This window comes from Malaclemys terrapin, chromosome 2 (assembly GCF_027887155.1).
Source record: "Malaclemys terrapin pileata isolate rMalTer1 chromosome 2, rMalTer1.hap1, whole genome shotgun sequence".
NCBI classification, from domain to species: Eukaryota; Metazoa; Chordata; order Testudines; family Emydidae; genus Malaclemys; species Malaclemys terrapin.
This window is the reverse complement of record NC_071506.1, coordinates 141,354,672-141,367,832: the sequence shown is the minus strand read 5'-3', so window position 1 is coordinate 141,367,832 and position 13,161 is coordinate 141,354,672. Positions and strand designations below refer to the sequence as shown.

The 13,161-nt window shown below is 52.5% G+C and overlaps 1 protein-coding gene across 15 annotated transcripts in view; it reads left to right on the top strand.

Moving 5' to 3' along the window:
• The window catches only part of CAMK2B (calcium/calmodulin dependent protein kinase II beta), a 145,205-nt gene that overhangs the window by 8,784 nt on the left and 123,260 nt on the right, over positions 1 to 13,161 (top strand). For all 15 annotated transcript variants that reach the window (XM_054017957.1, XM_054017949.1, XM_054017956.1 and 12 more), the window contains exon 2: positions 7,879 to 7,973. In XM_054017957.1, the coding sequence (XP_053873932.1) occupies positions 7,879 to 7,973 (95 nt within the window). The remainder of the gene's footprint in view (positions 1 to 7,878; positions 7,974 to 13,161) is intronic.

The following is a 13,161-nucleotide window of genomic DNA, read 5'->3' as shown; positions in this document are numbered from 1 at the left end:
AAGGCCAGAGGAGCAGTTGGAGTTTTTTCAGTTTGGGGCTGGCTGAGAAAATGGAGGGGTGCCCAGACAGGGCTCTGGCCTCCCTAGCCCCTCCCCCCCCAAGATGGACCTGACTGAGGGGGTCCTGTTGTCTCTACCTGCAAGACCTGTCTTGGGCTTTGTTCCTGTCATCTAAATAAACCTTCTGTGTTACTGGCTGGCTGAGAGTCATGGTGAATCGCAGGAAGTGGGGGGGGGCAGGGCCTTGTCTCCCCCCACACTCCGTGACACCTTCTGTGGAGGGGGGGCTACAGGATTGGGCTCTGCTTCTGGGCACTGGTGCTAGGGGGTGGTGAGGGCAGAGAGGAAGAGTGGCCCAGTGGCTAAGGCACTAGCTTGGCCCCAGACTGACTCCCTGGGGGGCTGTGGGCTAATCACCTAGGCCCAGAGATTTTAAGGCAGTCAGGTGCCTAAATCCCTTTGGGAATGAGGTGTCAGCTCCTAAACCCATTAGGTGTTGCAACGCTGAGCGTAACGGTGCCTGGAAACCTTTATAAACCTGGGCCTTCGTCTCTGGGCCTCGGGTCTCCCCTGACTCCAGTGGGATTAGCAGGCCTGCCCCGCCGCCTGGGGGCATGGGATGATCCATATCTTGCAGTGTACTGCCAGGATGGGGCTGGAGGAGCAGCCTGATAGACAGGAGGGGCTCTTGATAAAGACCCCATGGCTGGGTGAGTGGCGGTTTCTATGCTTTAATATGGGGGAGGCGAGGGGGCTCTCCCTTGCTCTCTCAGGGACAATCTCTCTGTTCAGTCCATGCAGGCTGCTGTTTCTTGCTGACAGGCCAGAAGCGAGAGCTCCTGGGATAGATCTTTCTGCACCTGAAATGCTGGGTGCTGACCAGGCTTTGGGGTGAGGGGAGCCCTGCTCTGCGGGTTAAATACTCCGTGGAACTTCGGCCGTTCCTGTAGTTGATTGCTAGTCAGGACCGTGTCCGGGGATTTCACCCGGAGCAGCTGAAGAAGGGCTCCGGTCAGTCCCCATCCATCCACCCCCACCCCTTCCTCGCACACTGGGATCGGACCACTCCCCTGGGCACAGGACGGGGCTGGGGCTGGGATCAGCGCAGTAGAGACGGAGATGGGCTGGTCTGAATGCTGAGCGGGGCACACAGATCAGAGGCGGGGTGGGAAGCAGGTAATTCCCCTGGTAGGGAGAACCTGGTCGGAAGGTCTGTGAGGTGGATGAAATAGGAGCTGGGGTCTGCGTGTCTAACTGGATTCAGGAAAGTCACTGATGCCGTCTGCCGAGCGGGGGCCATGCCTCCCATTGGTTCTCAGGCCACAGATCTGGGCACTGCAAACGCTGATTAGACACTTAAACTGGCCCTTTCCACCAGGGAAGAGGCAGTAACACCGGGGACACGTAGGCTACAACTGCCCCGGCAATATCAGGACCGGGAATTGCCAACGGGTGCAGCTGCCCTGATGCCTGCTGTAGTGTAGACAGGACTCCGGCATTTCACCTCTGTGTTGTCTTAGAGCCAGCCTTGTCTACACTACAGCTTCTGCCAGTGGAGCAGCGGCCTGGGGCAGTTTTGGGGCCCGGTGTGTGGTGCAGACAAGGCCTCCAGAGGGCACAGCAAACCTGGCAGCACAGCTGGCCAGCACAGTTTGGGGCTCTGTACCAGGAAGTATCAGGTCACAGAGCAGGGAGGAGGCAATCCGATGGAGCTCTGATGCGGCTGTCCCTGAGACACAACATCTGGTCCTTGGTGCCTGCTTACCATCAAGAAACAGAGAGGCTGGAGGGGGGAACTTCCCGGGAAGGCTCGGCGAAGCGATGGCTAAGGGGAGTCTGCAGACACCTGCCGGGGCGGGAGGAAGAAGAGGCGTTACCGAAGGTGATACCAGGGGGGCATGTGGAGCACCTGGCATAGAGGGGCCCCAAGTCTTGTTACCGGTGCATCTAAATTCTGCTATAATCCCCCTGTTAACTCCCAACAGTTCAGACACCTAGGGACACAGCTGCTGGCACCCTTTGGGATCATGGCATGATACCAGGGCAGCTTGTTCTGCTACGTACAGATGGAGCCTGAGCGTGTTCTCTCCATGGTACTGAAGTGTGTTGCTTCTTTAGAGGTTCGTTCTGGCCTGGCCTGAGCCGCTGGGGAATGGACCGGGCACCTAGCAGATATCTTCCCTAACAGAATGTTGGGAATCATTAAGAAAGGGATAGATAATAAGACAGAAAATATCATATTGCCTCTGTATAAATCCATGGTACACTCACATCTTGAATACTGCGTGCAGATGTGGTCACCCCATCTCAAAAAAGATATATTGGAATTGGAAAAGGTTCAGAAAAGGGCAACAAAAATGATTAGGGGTATGGAACGGCTTCCGTGTGAGGAGAGATTAATAAGACTGGGACTTTTCAGCTTGGAAAAGAGACAGTTAAGGGGAGATGTGATTGAGGTCTATAAAATCATGCCTGGTGTGGAGAAAGTAGATAAGGAAGTGTTATTTACTCCTTTTCATAACACAAGAACTAGGGGTCACCAAATGAAATTAATAGGCAGCAGGTTTAAAACAAACATAAGGAAAAAGCAACAAAGAGTCCTGTGGCACCTTATAGACTAACAGACATATTGGAGCATAAGCTTTCATGGGTGAATACCCACTTTGTCAGACGTCTGACGAAGTGGGTATTCACCCACGAAAGCTTATGCTCCAATATGTCTGTTAGTCTATAAGGTGCCACAGGACTCTTTGTTGCTTTTTACAGATCCAGACTAACATGGCTACCCCTCTGATACTAAACATAAGGAAGTATTTCTTCACACAACGCACAGTGAACCTGTGGAACTCCTTGCCAGAGGATGTTGTGAAGGCCAAGACTATAACAGGGTCCAAAAAAGAACTCGATAAGTTCATGGAGGATAGGTCCATCAATGGCTACTAGCCAGGATGGGCAGGGATGGTGTTCCTAGCCTCTGTTTGCCAGAAGCTGGGAATGAGTGACAGGGGATGGATCACTTGATGATTCCCTGTTCTGTTCATTCCCTCTGGCGCACCTGGCATTGGCCACTCTCAGAAGACAGAATATTGGGCTGGATGGATGTTTGGTCTGACCCTGTATGGCCATTCTTATGTCCCCTCTCCTCTCTCTGACCCCAATGAGCCATGTGTCCAGCACAGATATGAGGAAGCCCTTGAGGAAGGACGGCTCAGTGGTTAGAGCACGATCCAATCCCTGCTCTGCTACAGACTTCCTGTGTGGCCTTGGGTGGGTGTCTCTGGCCATCAGTTCTCCACCTGTACAATGGAGATGTACGATGCCTTGCTCCAGGGGACAAATCCCTTGCAAGGTGCTCCGATAGATCGCGCTTCTCGTTATGTATTTGTAGCCCCTCAAAGCCAGATGGGTGGGACCAGGACCAGGTGTGGCCAGTGCTCTACGAACACAGAGCAAAGACCCAGTCCCTGCCCGAAGAGGGCAGCGGAACTCCCAAGGGCTCCCACAGTCCATGGCCCGGAGGGTTGCTTTGCCCATGTGACCTCCCTGCGGTCAGGGCCTCAGAAAATCAGCCAATGGCCTTTCTCAGGCTGTTCTTCTCTTCCAGCCAACCCCTTGGTGGCTCCTAAGTCCAGAGATTTGGAGCAGAAAATCTTGCTGATCAGGGTCAAAAATCACCCACCCTGCACACGGCTTGGGGAATGAGGCCCCGGGGGGGGAAATACAGGGCCGGGGGAGCAAGCAGCTCCCTGCAGCCCCTGGCTGGGCGTAGCTGTTGCTATCCTGGTGTGTCCGGACCTGTGCTGGCGTCGGGCCAGCTGCCACGTCCCCGTCTGGGAATCCCCCGGCCCCACCTCCGTTAGGGATCTGGTCTGCTTTGCCTGCCCCCCTGCTGGTCACGGGGGAAGCCCCGGAGCCGCTCTCTGCAGATTGCCTTTCTGTTGGCTGCTCTTTGAAGGCGCCTCTTGCTGCCTATGCTTCTCCTTCTTTTGAAGGTGTTTGAGCAGAGCAGGATGGCCCCGTTTGCCCATCAGCGCCTGCCGGCTCTGCGAGCGGAATGGGCCACTGCTGGGTCTGAGCAGAGCCTTTCCTCTCAGCGCTGCAAAGAAAGGAGGAGCCGGGGGCAGAAGATCATTAGAAACGCTCCCAAGCTGAAAGCCTCGTGCGGGGATCCCGTGCCGTGCGTGGCGGGAATTGCTCCACGGGCCTCACGCAGCACGGCCTGGCTTCCCCTCGGCTGGGTGCCGCTGCTTGGCAACTGGGGCCCCTGTTACGTAAGGCGTCACTCCCTGTGGGGAAGACTCAGGGGGAAGTAACTGAGATGTGGGCCCAGAAGAGACTTGGCAGGGAGAGGTGGGGGAGGGGGATGACTCTGACTCTCGTGCTCCCCCTGCAGAAGGTGCCCAGGTTTGCTGAGATGGGTTTCTGCTGGGAGTTCTCTCTGCAGTCGCTGTTCGTGCAGCGCCTAGTGCAGAGGGGTCCTGGCCCATGCCAGGTGCTCTTGGCACTGCCGCGATCCAGACAATAAATAAGGGAGGAAAAGGAGGGCGTGTAATGGGCCCATGCAGGGAGAAGGGGCGCCTGGCTTCGCTCTGTGGCTCTGAGCCCCCAGCTAGTCATTTCATCCCCCAGCCGGGATAGCCAGATGCGTATCGGGGCGGCAAGGAGCATTGGGGGGGGGTCTGTCTCCATTCCCTGTGCCCCAGGAACCCTGGGTGCCCTTTGCCTTCCTGCCCAGGCAGCAGCTGCAGAAGTTTCCATTGAAAACCATCACCCCGCCCTCCCCACAGGTCTCTGCCCAGGGCCGATCTTAACTGGGCCAAGACCCCTGGGGAGGACAGGGTGAGCGGTTCCATTGGAAATGACTTTTTGCTGGGAAATGGCCTTTCATTTTAGTTTTCAAAAAATGGGCCAAAGAGACCTTGAAATTGAAATAAAATGTTCCGTTCACCCTGAAATTATTATTATTATTATTATTATTATTTTTGCTTGTCACTGGAAATTCTGGCAAATCTTGTTTTCGGGTGGACCAAAACTGATTTTTTTCTCCGAACTTCCAGCAAACCGGAAAAGCCATCTGTCGCCCTGCTCTGCGTGCAGGGGTTATACACCTGGGGGTGCTGGAGTTACTGTGCTCAAAGCCATAGACACATCCCGAATCTGTGTTCTGCCCCCTTCGGGCAGAGCTCAGCCCTGCTAGGTGCGAACTGTGGCCCTTCCCCAGCCCTTGTTCCCCCAGACAGGCATTCACGAATCTCTGATAATGAAGCTTATAATTCTGGGGAGCTGCAGCTCTTGAAGAAGCAGCAGTCTCTGGGGAGCAGCTGGGTTGGGCAAGATGATGTGGAGTGTGACAGAGTGCTGAGAGCTAACAGCTGTCCCAGCACTCCGGTCACTTAAGCTCTGATTAGTTTCCCCTAGAGAAGACTTGAGGGAGGAATGGAGAGTACTTAATTACCTAATCAGAGTGCAGGCTGGCTGGCTAAGGAGGTGGCTGTCCCATCAGCTGTGAGGGGTGGTTAAAAAGCACAGGAAGGAAGTGGCAGAGGGAGAAAGCTAGCAGAGTGGAGGGGAGAAGGGATTGCAGAAGGGCAAGATCTCGCCTGGGAGAAAGGGCTGTGGTTTGAAGGACACTGTAGGTGAGGATCTCCTGGGCAGGAGGGGAAGCAGCCGCCCTTTTCCATGGCAGGATCAGGGCTGGCTAGTCTACCCTTGCCAGGCTGTGGCAATGTGAGGCCAACAGCACATGCTCTTTGGAGCTGTGATTGATTTATTAGTGGTGCTTCCCTCATGTAAGTTACCTCCTGGCAATACAGCCACCTCTGGGGTGGAGGACAGCAGCCGGTTGCACAGCAATGACTGTAGCGAAGGGGAGAATTCAGCTGGGGCTCCAAGGTCTTTAATGCCCACCCAGAACCACTGGCTTTTCTTAAGGAGACCTCCCAGCTGATCACAATGCAGAGCAAGAAATCCAGGAGCTAGGGACGCCAACGCTTTCCCCTTAGAGCGCTGGCTTGGGCACCTGGGGAACGCTTAGCTCTGCGGTGATCAGCATCGGCTTTTAGAGAGCCTCAGCCAGGCTGCAGGCTGCGTAGCAACTCTGGCGATCTGCCTGCATTCCCAGGAGCAAATCTCCCCGCTGCCACTTGCTGACAGTGCTTTCTAGACCCTCTTTGGCTGGACCTGGCCTGCGCTGCCCACCTTTGGATGCTGATATCTAGGCTTTAACAAGTAAACACCACCCCCATCCGTGGAAGCCGCTTTTTCTGATCCAGAACAATCCTGGAAAATCTCGCATTGGCACGTTTGGAATTTCAGCATCTTTTGCCCTTTATCCTTTTGAGGGGGCACCGTCTCCAGATGAGCTGCTGGGGAGTGAGCTGACCAAACACCAGCCAGGCAGCGGGAGAAGGGCCAGGTCAGAGCGGTCTCCTCGCACCTGGTTTTCCCCGTGTTCAGGGAATTCTGTTTCCTGATTGGGGAATTGTAACGGGGGAGGGAAACGTGGTTTAAAAGCGGTTTGGAAGTGTAGTTAAAGAAAAACGGACCTGCCCTAGGAACGGAATTGTCCAGCAGGAATTTGGTGCAAAATACGCACCATGGATACAATTTTCAAGAGTTAAAGGGTAAAATTTTCAAAGCAATGAAGTGACCCGGGAGCCTAACTCTTATTTTCAGGAATGATGTAGACATTGAGGGTATGTCTCCGCTGCAGTTAAAAACCCACGGCTGGGCCGGCTGCCTCGGGCTGTCTCATTGCAGCATGGGCTGTAGGACCCTGCAAGGGGGAAGGGTCCCTAAACGTCTACCCTACAATTAAAAAGCCCCTTGAGTCAGCTGGCCTGGGTTTTTCATTGCAGTGTGGCCCTGCCTTATGAGCCCCATTCCAGCTGGCTGTCCAGGAGACAGAGGCATCTGAATGCTAGGGGGCCTGATCGTCAAAGACGCAGAAAGGCACCTAGTGAGATACAAAAGTGCCTAAGCAGGTTAGGTGCCTAAATCCCATGGGAGACAGGGTGCCTGACCTGTTTAGATGCATCTGATCGTCCTACTAGGCGCTCTCCTGCGTCTTCAGGCACCTAAGAATCTTAGACAGTCTGGCCCCAAGTCACTTTTGAAAACACGGTGAAGGACATCTCAGTCACTGAGGTTGCATTAAAAATTTTTTACCCTAGAGCTCTGAGCTCCTGCCTTCCTGTCTGAGGGCTGCTCGGTGCCTGCTGCCCTTCTGTCCCCACGCCTGTCTGCTCTTTGGGGCAGGCTCTGCCGGTATCTGGTGTGTCGTACAGCACTGAGCGCAGCAGCAGCTAATTGCTGGTTGTCCCGAAAGGGGGTGGGGTGGGGCTGCTGGGGTGTGTGGGAGCAAATGTGTGGGGGGTGAGTCCTGCCCAGCTGCATTATGGGGCGCTGATGGCCTTGGCTTGGGACCAGGATTGATGGAGGTTTGGGGGTGATATGCTAATGTTCCTTTTTTTTTTTTTTGCAATGCATTGTGGATTAGCTCCTCCCGCTCAATGGGAGAGGCTCCGCCCCCTATGCTGGGAGAGGCTCCGCCCCCTCAAACGCTGTGTGGAGGGAGCTGTTGGCACTGAACATCAAGCGGTCCCTGGGTCACCCCCGTATAGCAGGAATACCCCCCCAAATGTGCCCTGCGAATCCTGCAGGCCTTAGATTCTCGCACACCTGCCATCACGGTGTCGAGTCGGAACTGGTGCCAGGTGTCCCCGTGTCTTGTGCTGGTTAGACTGAAATATTAAGCCAATGCGATAATCAGCAGCCTAAGGGCCTCTCCAAACCGGCCCGGTGGGCTGCTGCTGAGCTCTCCTGGTGCGGAGGTTGGGAAGTTAGTTTTTTTTTCTCTCTCTCTTTTCCTCTCTCTAGGGGGGCTTTCTCGGTCGTGCGACGCTGCGTCAAACTCTGCACCGGCCATGAGTATGCAGCCAAGATTATCAACACCAAGAAGCTCTCCGCAAGAGGTAGGCTCAGCGCTCGGCTTGTTTCCCTTCCATGGCTGCGCCGACTGGGAAATCCGCTGGCCTTCCCTTCTCACCTCTGTGGCCACAGAGGGGAGGGGGGATCCTTCGCTAGCCATTTGCTGCCGTGCCGCCGGGGGTGTGGGCTTTAAGGGCAGGTGACATGATGATCATTTTGTCTGACTTCCTGCATTCGCACTGGCCCCAGGGTTGTGTGTGTGTGTCGATTCTCCTATGCGGGTGACACTGTCACACCCACTGATTTCATTGGGAGCTGGATCGAGCCATTTCAGTGGTTGCCTTTAAAGAGTCAGCATTTGCCAAAACAGTTACCCAGCAGTAAATTGAAAATCACCTGTAATAGACATGAAATAACTCCAGTCGGTATGTGGTACCTGTGGACTTTCCTGACCAACCACTGTCTCCATGCTTGTTGTCTCACGATGGACCTGACCTGTTCGGCACGTGCCCACAAAGCTGTCGTGGTCTATGGCTGAGTTGTAGGAGAAGGGAGGGTATGAATTCTGCAGGCCTGTTTTGCTTTGCTAGGATGACATATGAAGTTTCATGACAGTCTTTTAATGTGAAGTTGCGGAACTATTAACTATGGTTTGTAACCTGTCCTTTAAATCGGCTCTGTACCCAATGCCTGGAAGATAGCTAATGTAACGCCAATATTTAAAAAGGGCTTTAGAGGTGATCCCGGCAATTACAGACCGGTAAGTCTAACGTCAGTACCAGGCAAATTAGTTGAAACAATAGTAAAGAATAAAATTATCAGACACCTAGAAGAACAAATTGTTGGGCAAAAGTCAACATAGTTTAGGTAAAGGGAAATCATGTTTTACTAATCTATTAGAGTTCTTTGAAGAGGTCAACAAACATGTGGACAAGGGGGATCCAGTGGACAGTGTACTTAGATTTGCAGAAAGCCTTTGACAAGGTCCCTCACCAAAGGCTTTTACATAAATTAAGTTGTCAGGGGATAAGAGGGAAGGTCCTTTCATGGATTGAGAACTGGTTAAAAGACAGGGAACAAAGGGTAGGAATAAATGGTAAATTTTCAGAATGAAGAGGGGTAACTAGTGGTGTTCCCCAGGGGTCAGTCCTAGGACCAATCCTATTCAACTTATTCATAAATGATCTGGAGAAAGGGGTAAACAGTGAGGTGGCAAAGTTTGCAGATGATACTAAACTGCTCAAGATAGTTAAGACCAAAGCAGACTGTGAAGAATTTCAAAAAGATCTCACAAAACTAAGTGATTGGGCAACAAAATGGCAAACGAAATTTAATGTGGACAACGTAAAGTAATGCACATTGGGAAAAATAACCCCAACTATACATACAATATGATGGGGGCTAATTTAGCTACAACAAGTCAGGAAAGAGATCTTGGAGTCATCGTGGATAGTTCTCTGAAGACTTCCACGCAGTGTGCAGCGGCAGTCAAAAAAGCAAACAGGATGTTAGGAATCATTAAAAAGGGGATTGAGAATAAGACGGAGAATATCTTATTGCCCTTATATAAATCCATGGTACACCCACCTCTTGAATACTGTGTACAGATGTGGTCTCCTCATCTCAAAAAAGATATACTGGCATCAGAAATGGTTCAGAGAAGGGCAACTAAAATGATTAGGGGTTTGGAACGGGTCCCATATGAGGACAGATTAAAGAGGCTAGGACTTTTCAGCTTGGAAAAGAGGAGACTAAGTGGGGATATGATCAAGGTATATAAATCATGAGTGGTGTGGAGAAAGTGAATAAGAAAAAGTTATTTACTTGTTTCCATAATATAAGAACTAGGGGCCACCAAATCAAATTAATGGGCAGCAGGTTTAAAACAAATAAAAGGAAGTTCTTCTTCACACAGCACACAGTCAACCTATGGAACTCCTTGCCTGAGGAGGTTGTGAAGGCTAGGACTATAACAGGGTTTAAAAGAGAACTGGATAAATTCATGGAGGTAAAGTCCATTAATGGCTATTAGCCAGGATGGGTAAGGAATGGTGTCCCTAGCCTCTGTTTGTCAGAGGGTGGAGATGGACGGCAGGAGAGAGATCACTTGATCATTACCAGTTAGGTTCACTCCCCCTGGGGCACCTGGCATTGGCCATTGTCAGTAGACAGGATACTGGGCTGGATGGACCTTGGTCTGACCCAGTATGGCCATTCTTATGTTCTTAACAGAAATTGCACTAATTCCTCAAAGGTGTCACGAGGGGGGGGGGTGCAGATTCTGGGTGACTTAGACTCTCTGTTCCTCGCTTCCCATTTGTACAATGGAGATAACTCCCAGGGGAGTCTGAGGATAAATGCATTGAAGACTGTGAGGTGCCCAGATACCACGGTGATGGGCGCAGGAAAAGTACCTGCGATTCCTTACTGGCCACGAGCCCATTCCCCTCTGGCGTGGCTCGCCTGCCTCTGCTTGCTGAGCCTGTTAATTCTCAACCATCCTCCCTCTCCTCCAGAGGGAGACGCATCCCTACCGTGTCTGCGACCTCACAGTCATCTCCGTGGCTACCGGCGGTGAGATAACAACCCTAGGGCCGACTCCGGCAGCTGGAGGATGGAGCTGGTGGGAGAGAAGGGGCCGTGCTGAGTGATAAATATCCCTAATAACAGCAAAGGGGGCCTGGAAAAGTACTGGCCCAGCTATGCTCCCTTTTGTACCACGCTCGCTGCTGGGGGCCCGATCCTGAGCAGTGCTGGGCCTCTCCAGGAAGCGAATGGGAATTGAAGGGGGCCAGGGCCGTGCTGCTCAGGATCAGGCCCATCCAGCTGCCTTTAGGGACAGGCCCTGCTGGCGCTGTGTTGTGAAGCTGTTGGAGTTCACGGGCTCTAGAAAACAGATGTCCAAGAGTTCTGCACACGCCGGTGTGTGCGACGCCTGCCTGGAAACTGGAGAAATCACAGCCTCTCTCGTGGGCACAGCGTCTGGATAAGCGTCGCTCACCTCTTCCGAGCTCTCTGCCCCCACCCCCCAGCATCTCTCAGCACCTCATTTATCTTAATGCCCCCCCCCCCCCCGGGCTATTATCCCTGTTTTACAAATAGGGACTGGAGGCCTGGAGAGACTAAGTGACTTGCCTACGGTCACTCAGGAAGTCTGTGGCAGGGCAGGGAATCAACCCCTGGTCTTCCAACTACTAGGCCCCCATCCTAGCCACTGGGTTAGCCTTTCTTTTATTTTAGGAGCCTGAAATTCACGTGGCTTTAATGCTTTTGCTGATGGTCCTGTCCCCAGGCTACCAGCTCAGCTCCAGCAGTGGGGTCGGATGGTTAGACCCAGTCCCAGAGGCGCAACCAGAGGCAATAAGTGGAGGGGGCCGGTGTGGTCATGTGCCACCCCCAGATTTCTGCCAGGGTTTATATTTGTATTTTTATTTCCTTTTTTTTTTTTTTTTTCTTGCGGGGAGTACCCCCGCCCCTCCGTTATCAACAGTTACGCTCCCCCTCTGGGCACAACCATGAACAAGTGTTTTTTCTATGTAAACTGTCTCTTTTCCTGCAAATCTTGGTTTAAAAAGGGGGCTTCTTTTTAAAAAAACACTACCAGTTGTTGGGCTAATGCACAGCTCTACGGAAAACCTGGCTGCCTAGCTGTAGATCCAAATCACTCCAGGGCTCTGTCGGTTAACCAGCTCCCCAGGAGAGCTATTCTGCAGGCAATGAATAAACACTAGGGGAACGTGATGGCAAAGTTGCATAGTTAACGCTCAAGTCAAGGAAAGTAGAAGTGAAGATTGCAGGCATCAACTTAAATCTGCCTCCTTTGTCCCTTAGAAGCCAACCTGGAACGATGTGATCTCACCTGGAAATTCCCCGTGTAAGAGAATAGACTCCCCTATTCAAAGGCAGTGGGCTTTTGCTTTGTGGCTATACAGCGCCTAGCACAATAGGGCCCAGGACTGGGACTCCTAGTCACTACTGCAAGCCAAATAATAACTAAATAGGGGGCCTTGTTAGGATGATGCAGCTCCTGTCTTTTGAACAGTGAACTGTTGAATGCATTCAAGCATCATTGCAGCAGATATCCCGTCCTTTTAGAAGGAAGAAATGGGGGAACCCTCCAGTCGTGTTTCCACCAACGCCCCTGGGTGGGTTGGCAGCAGTGAGGGGCGCTTCATACATACAGCTATTGCCTGAGCTGAAAGATTTCAGTCTCTTAAACAAGGCTGTGGCAGGCTCATCACCAGAGCAGGGCAGAATGCCACGCACAATGGGCACGTCTTGTAATTTAACACACAGGCAGTAGCCCGGCAAGGCCAACAGGGGTCAATGGACATTGTTCTCCTTTAGCTTCAGCAAGCTCACGTTGCTCCTTGTGTGTATCGGAGCTAGGTCTGCTGTCAGCATGACACACAGTCAGTGTAGCACATATTAAATGGATTAAAAACTGGCCAACTGATAGATCTGAAAATTTAATTGTAAATGGGGGGGTGGGGAGTCATCCACTGGGGACATTTCTAGGGGGGCTCGCAGGGAGGTTGTGGTGGGGTCATGCTGGTTCCCAGCACAGGGTTAGTCAGTGTCTGGGTCACGGATCCACAGGGTCAGTGCTACGCCCCAGCTTTGAAACAGTCTCTAGGAGGAACCACTTTAGTGTGCCAGACCCCCAAGGGTCTCAATCTTCCTGCACAGGATAGGCCATGTGGCCTCTTTAGTTTGAACCTCTGGGGCTCCAGCACTCCTGCGTCACACTGTGAGCTCTGTTCAGCGAGTCCAGCTGAGGTACTTCTGGTGGAGACGTGTACGTTTTTCAGGGATTAATGTGCCTCACCCAGCATTTGCAGTGACATTCAAACCGCCTTGTCCAAGCAGGCAGGTTTATTAATCACCTGGAACACAGCATACGAAGTCCGTACGTTAGCACAGAGAACTGAAAGTTAGAGTGTAGACCGTTCTGGTCAGCCCAGAGCCCAGCCCAGCTGTGGTGAACCCCCTTGTTCAAACACTGCATCTCTGACCTCCTTGGTCAGTTCCCACAGGAAAGCCCCGACTCCTTCCAGCAGCCAACTCGTCTGGCCCACACTTCTCCAGTCCTTTGTTCTGAGTGGGCGGATGTTGCTTAGCTTCCCTGCGGAGAGGCATGGAAATCCACCTCCCTCCGGGTCCCTGGTGTCTAGGTGTCCGTGTTCTAGTGATTGGATTTGCCGCTGTCTTTTTGGGTTCTCCGTTGATCTG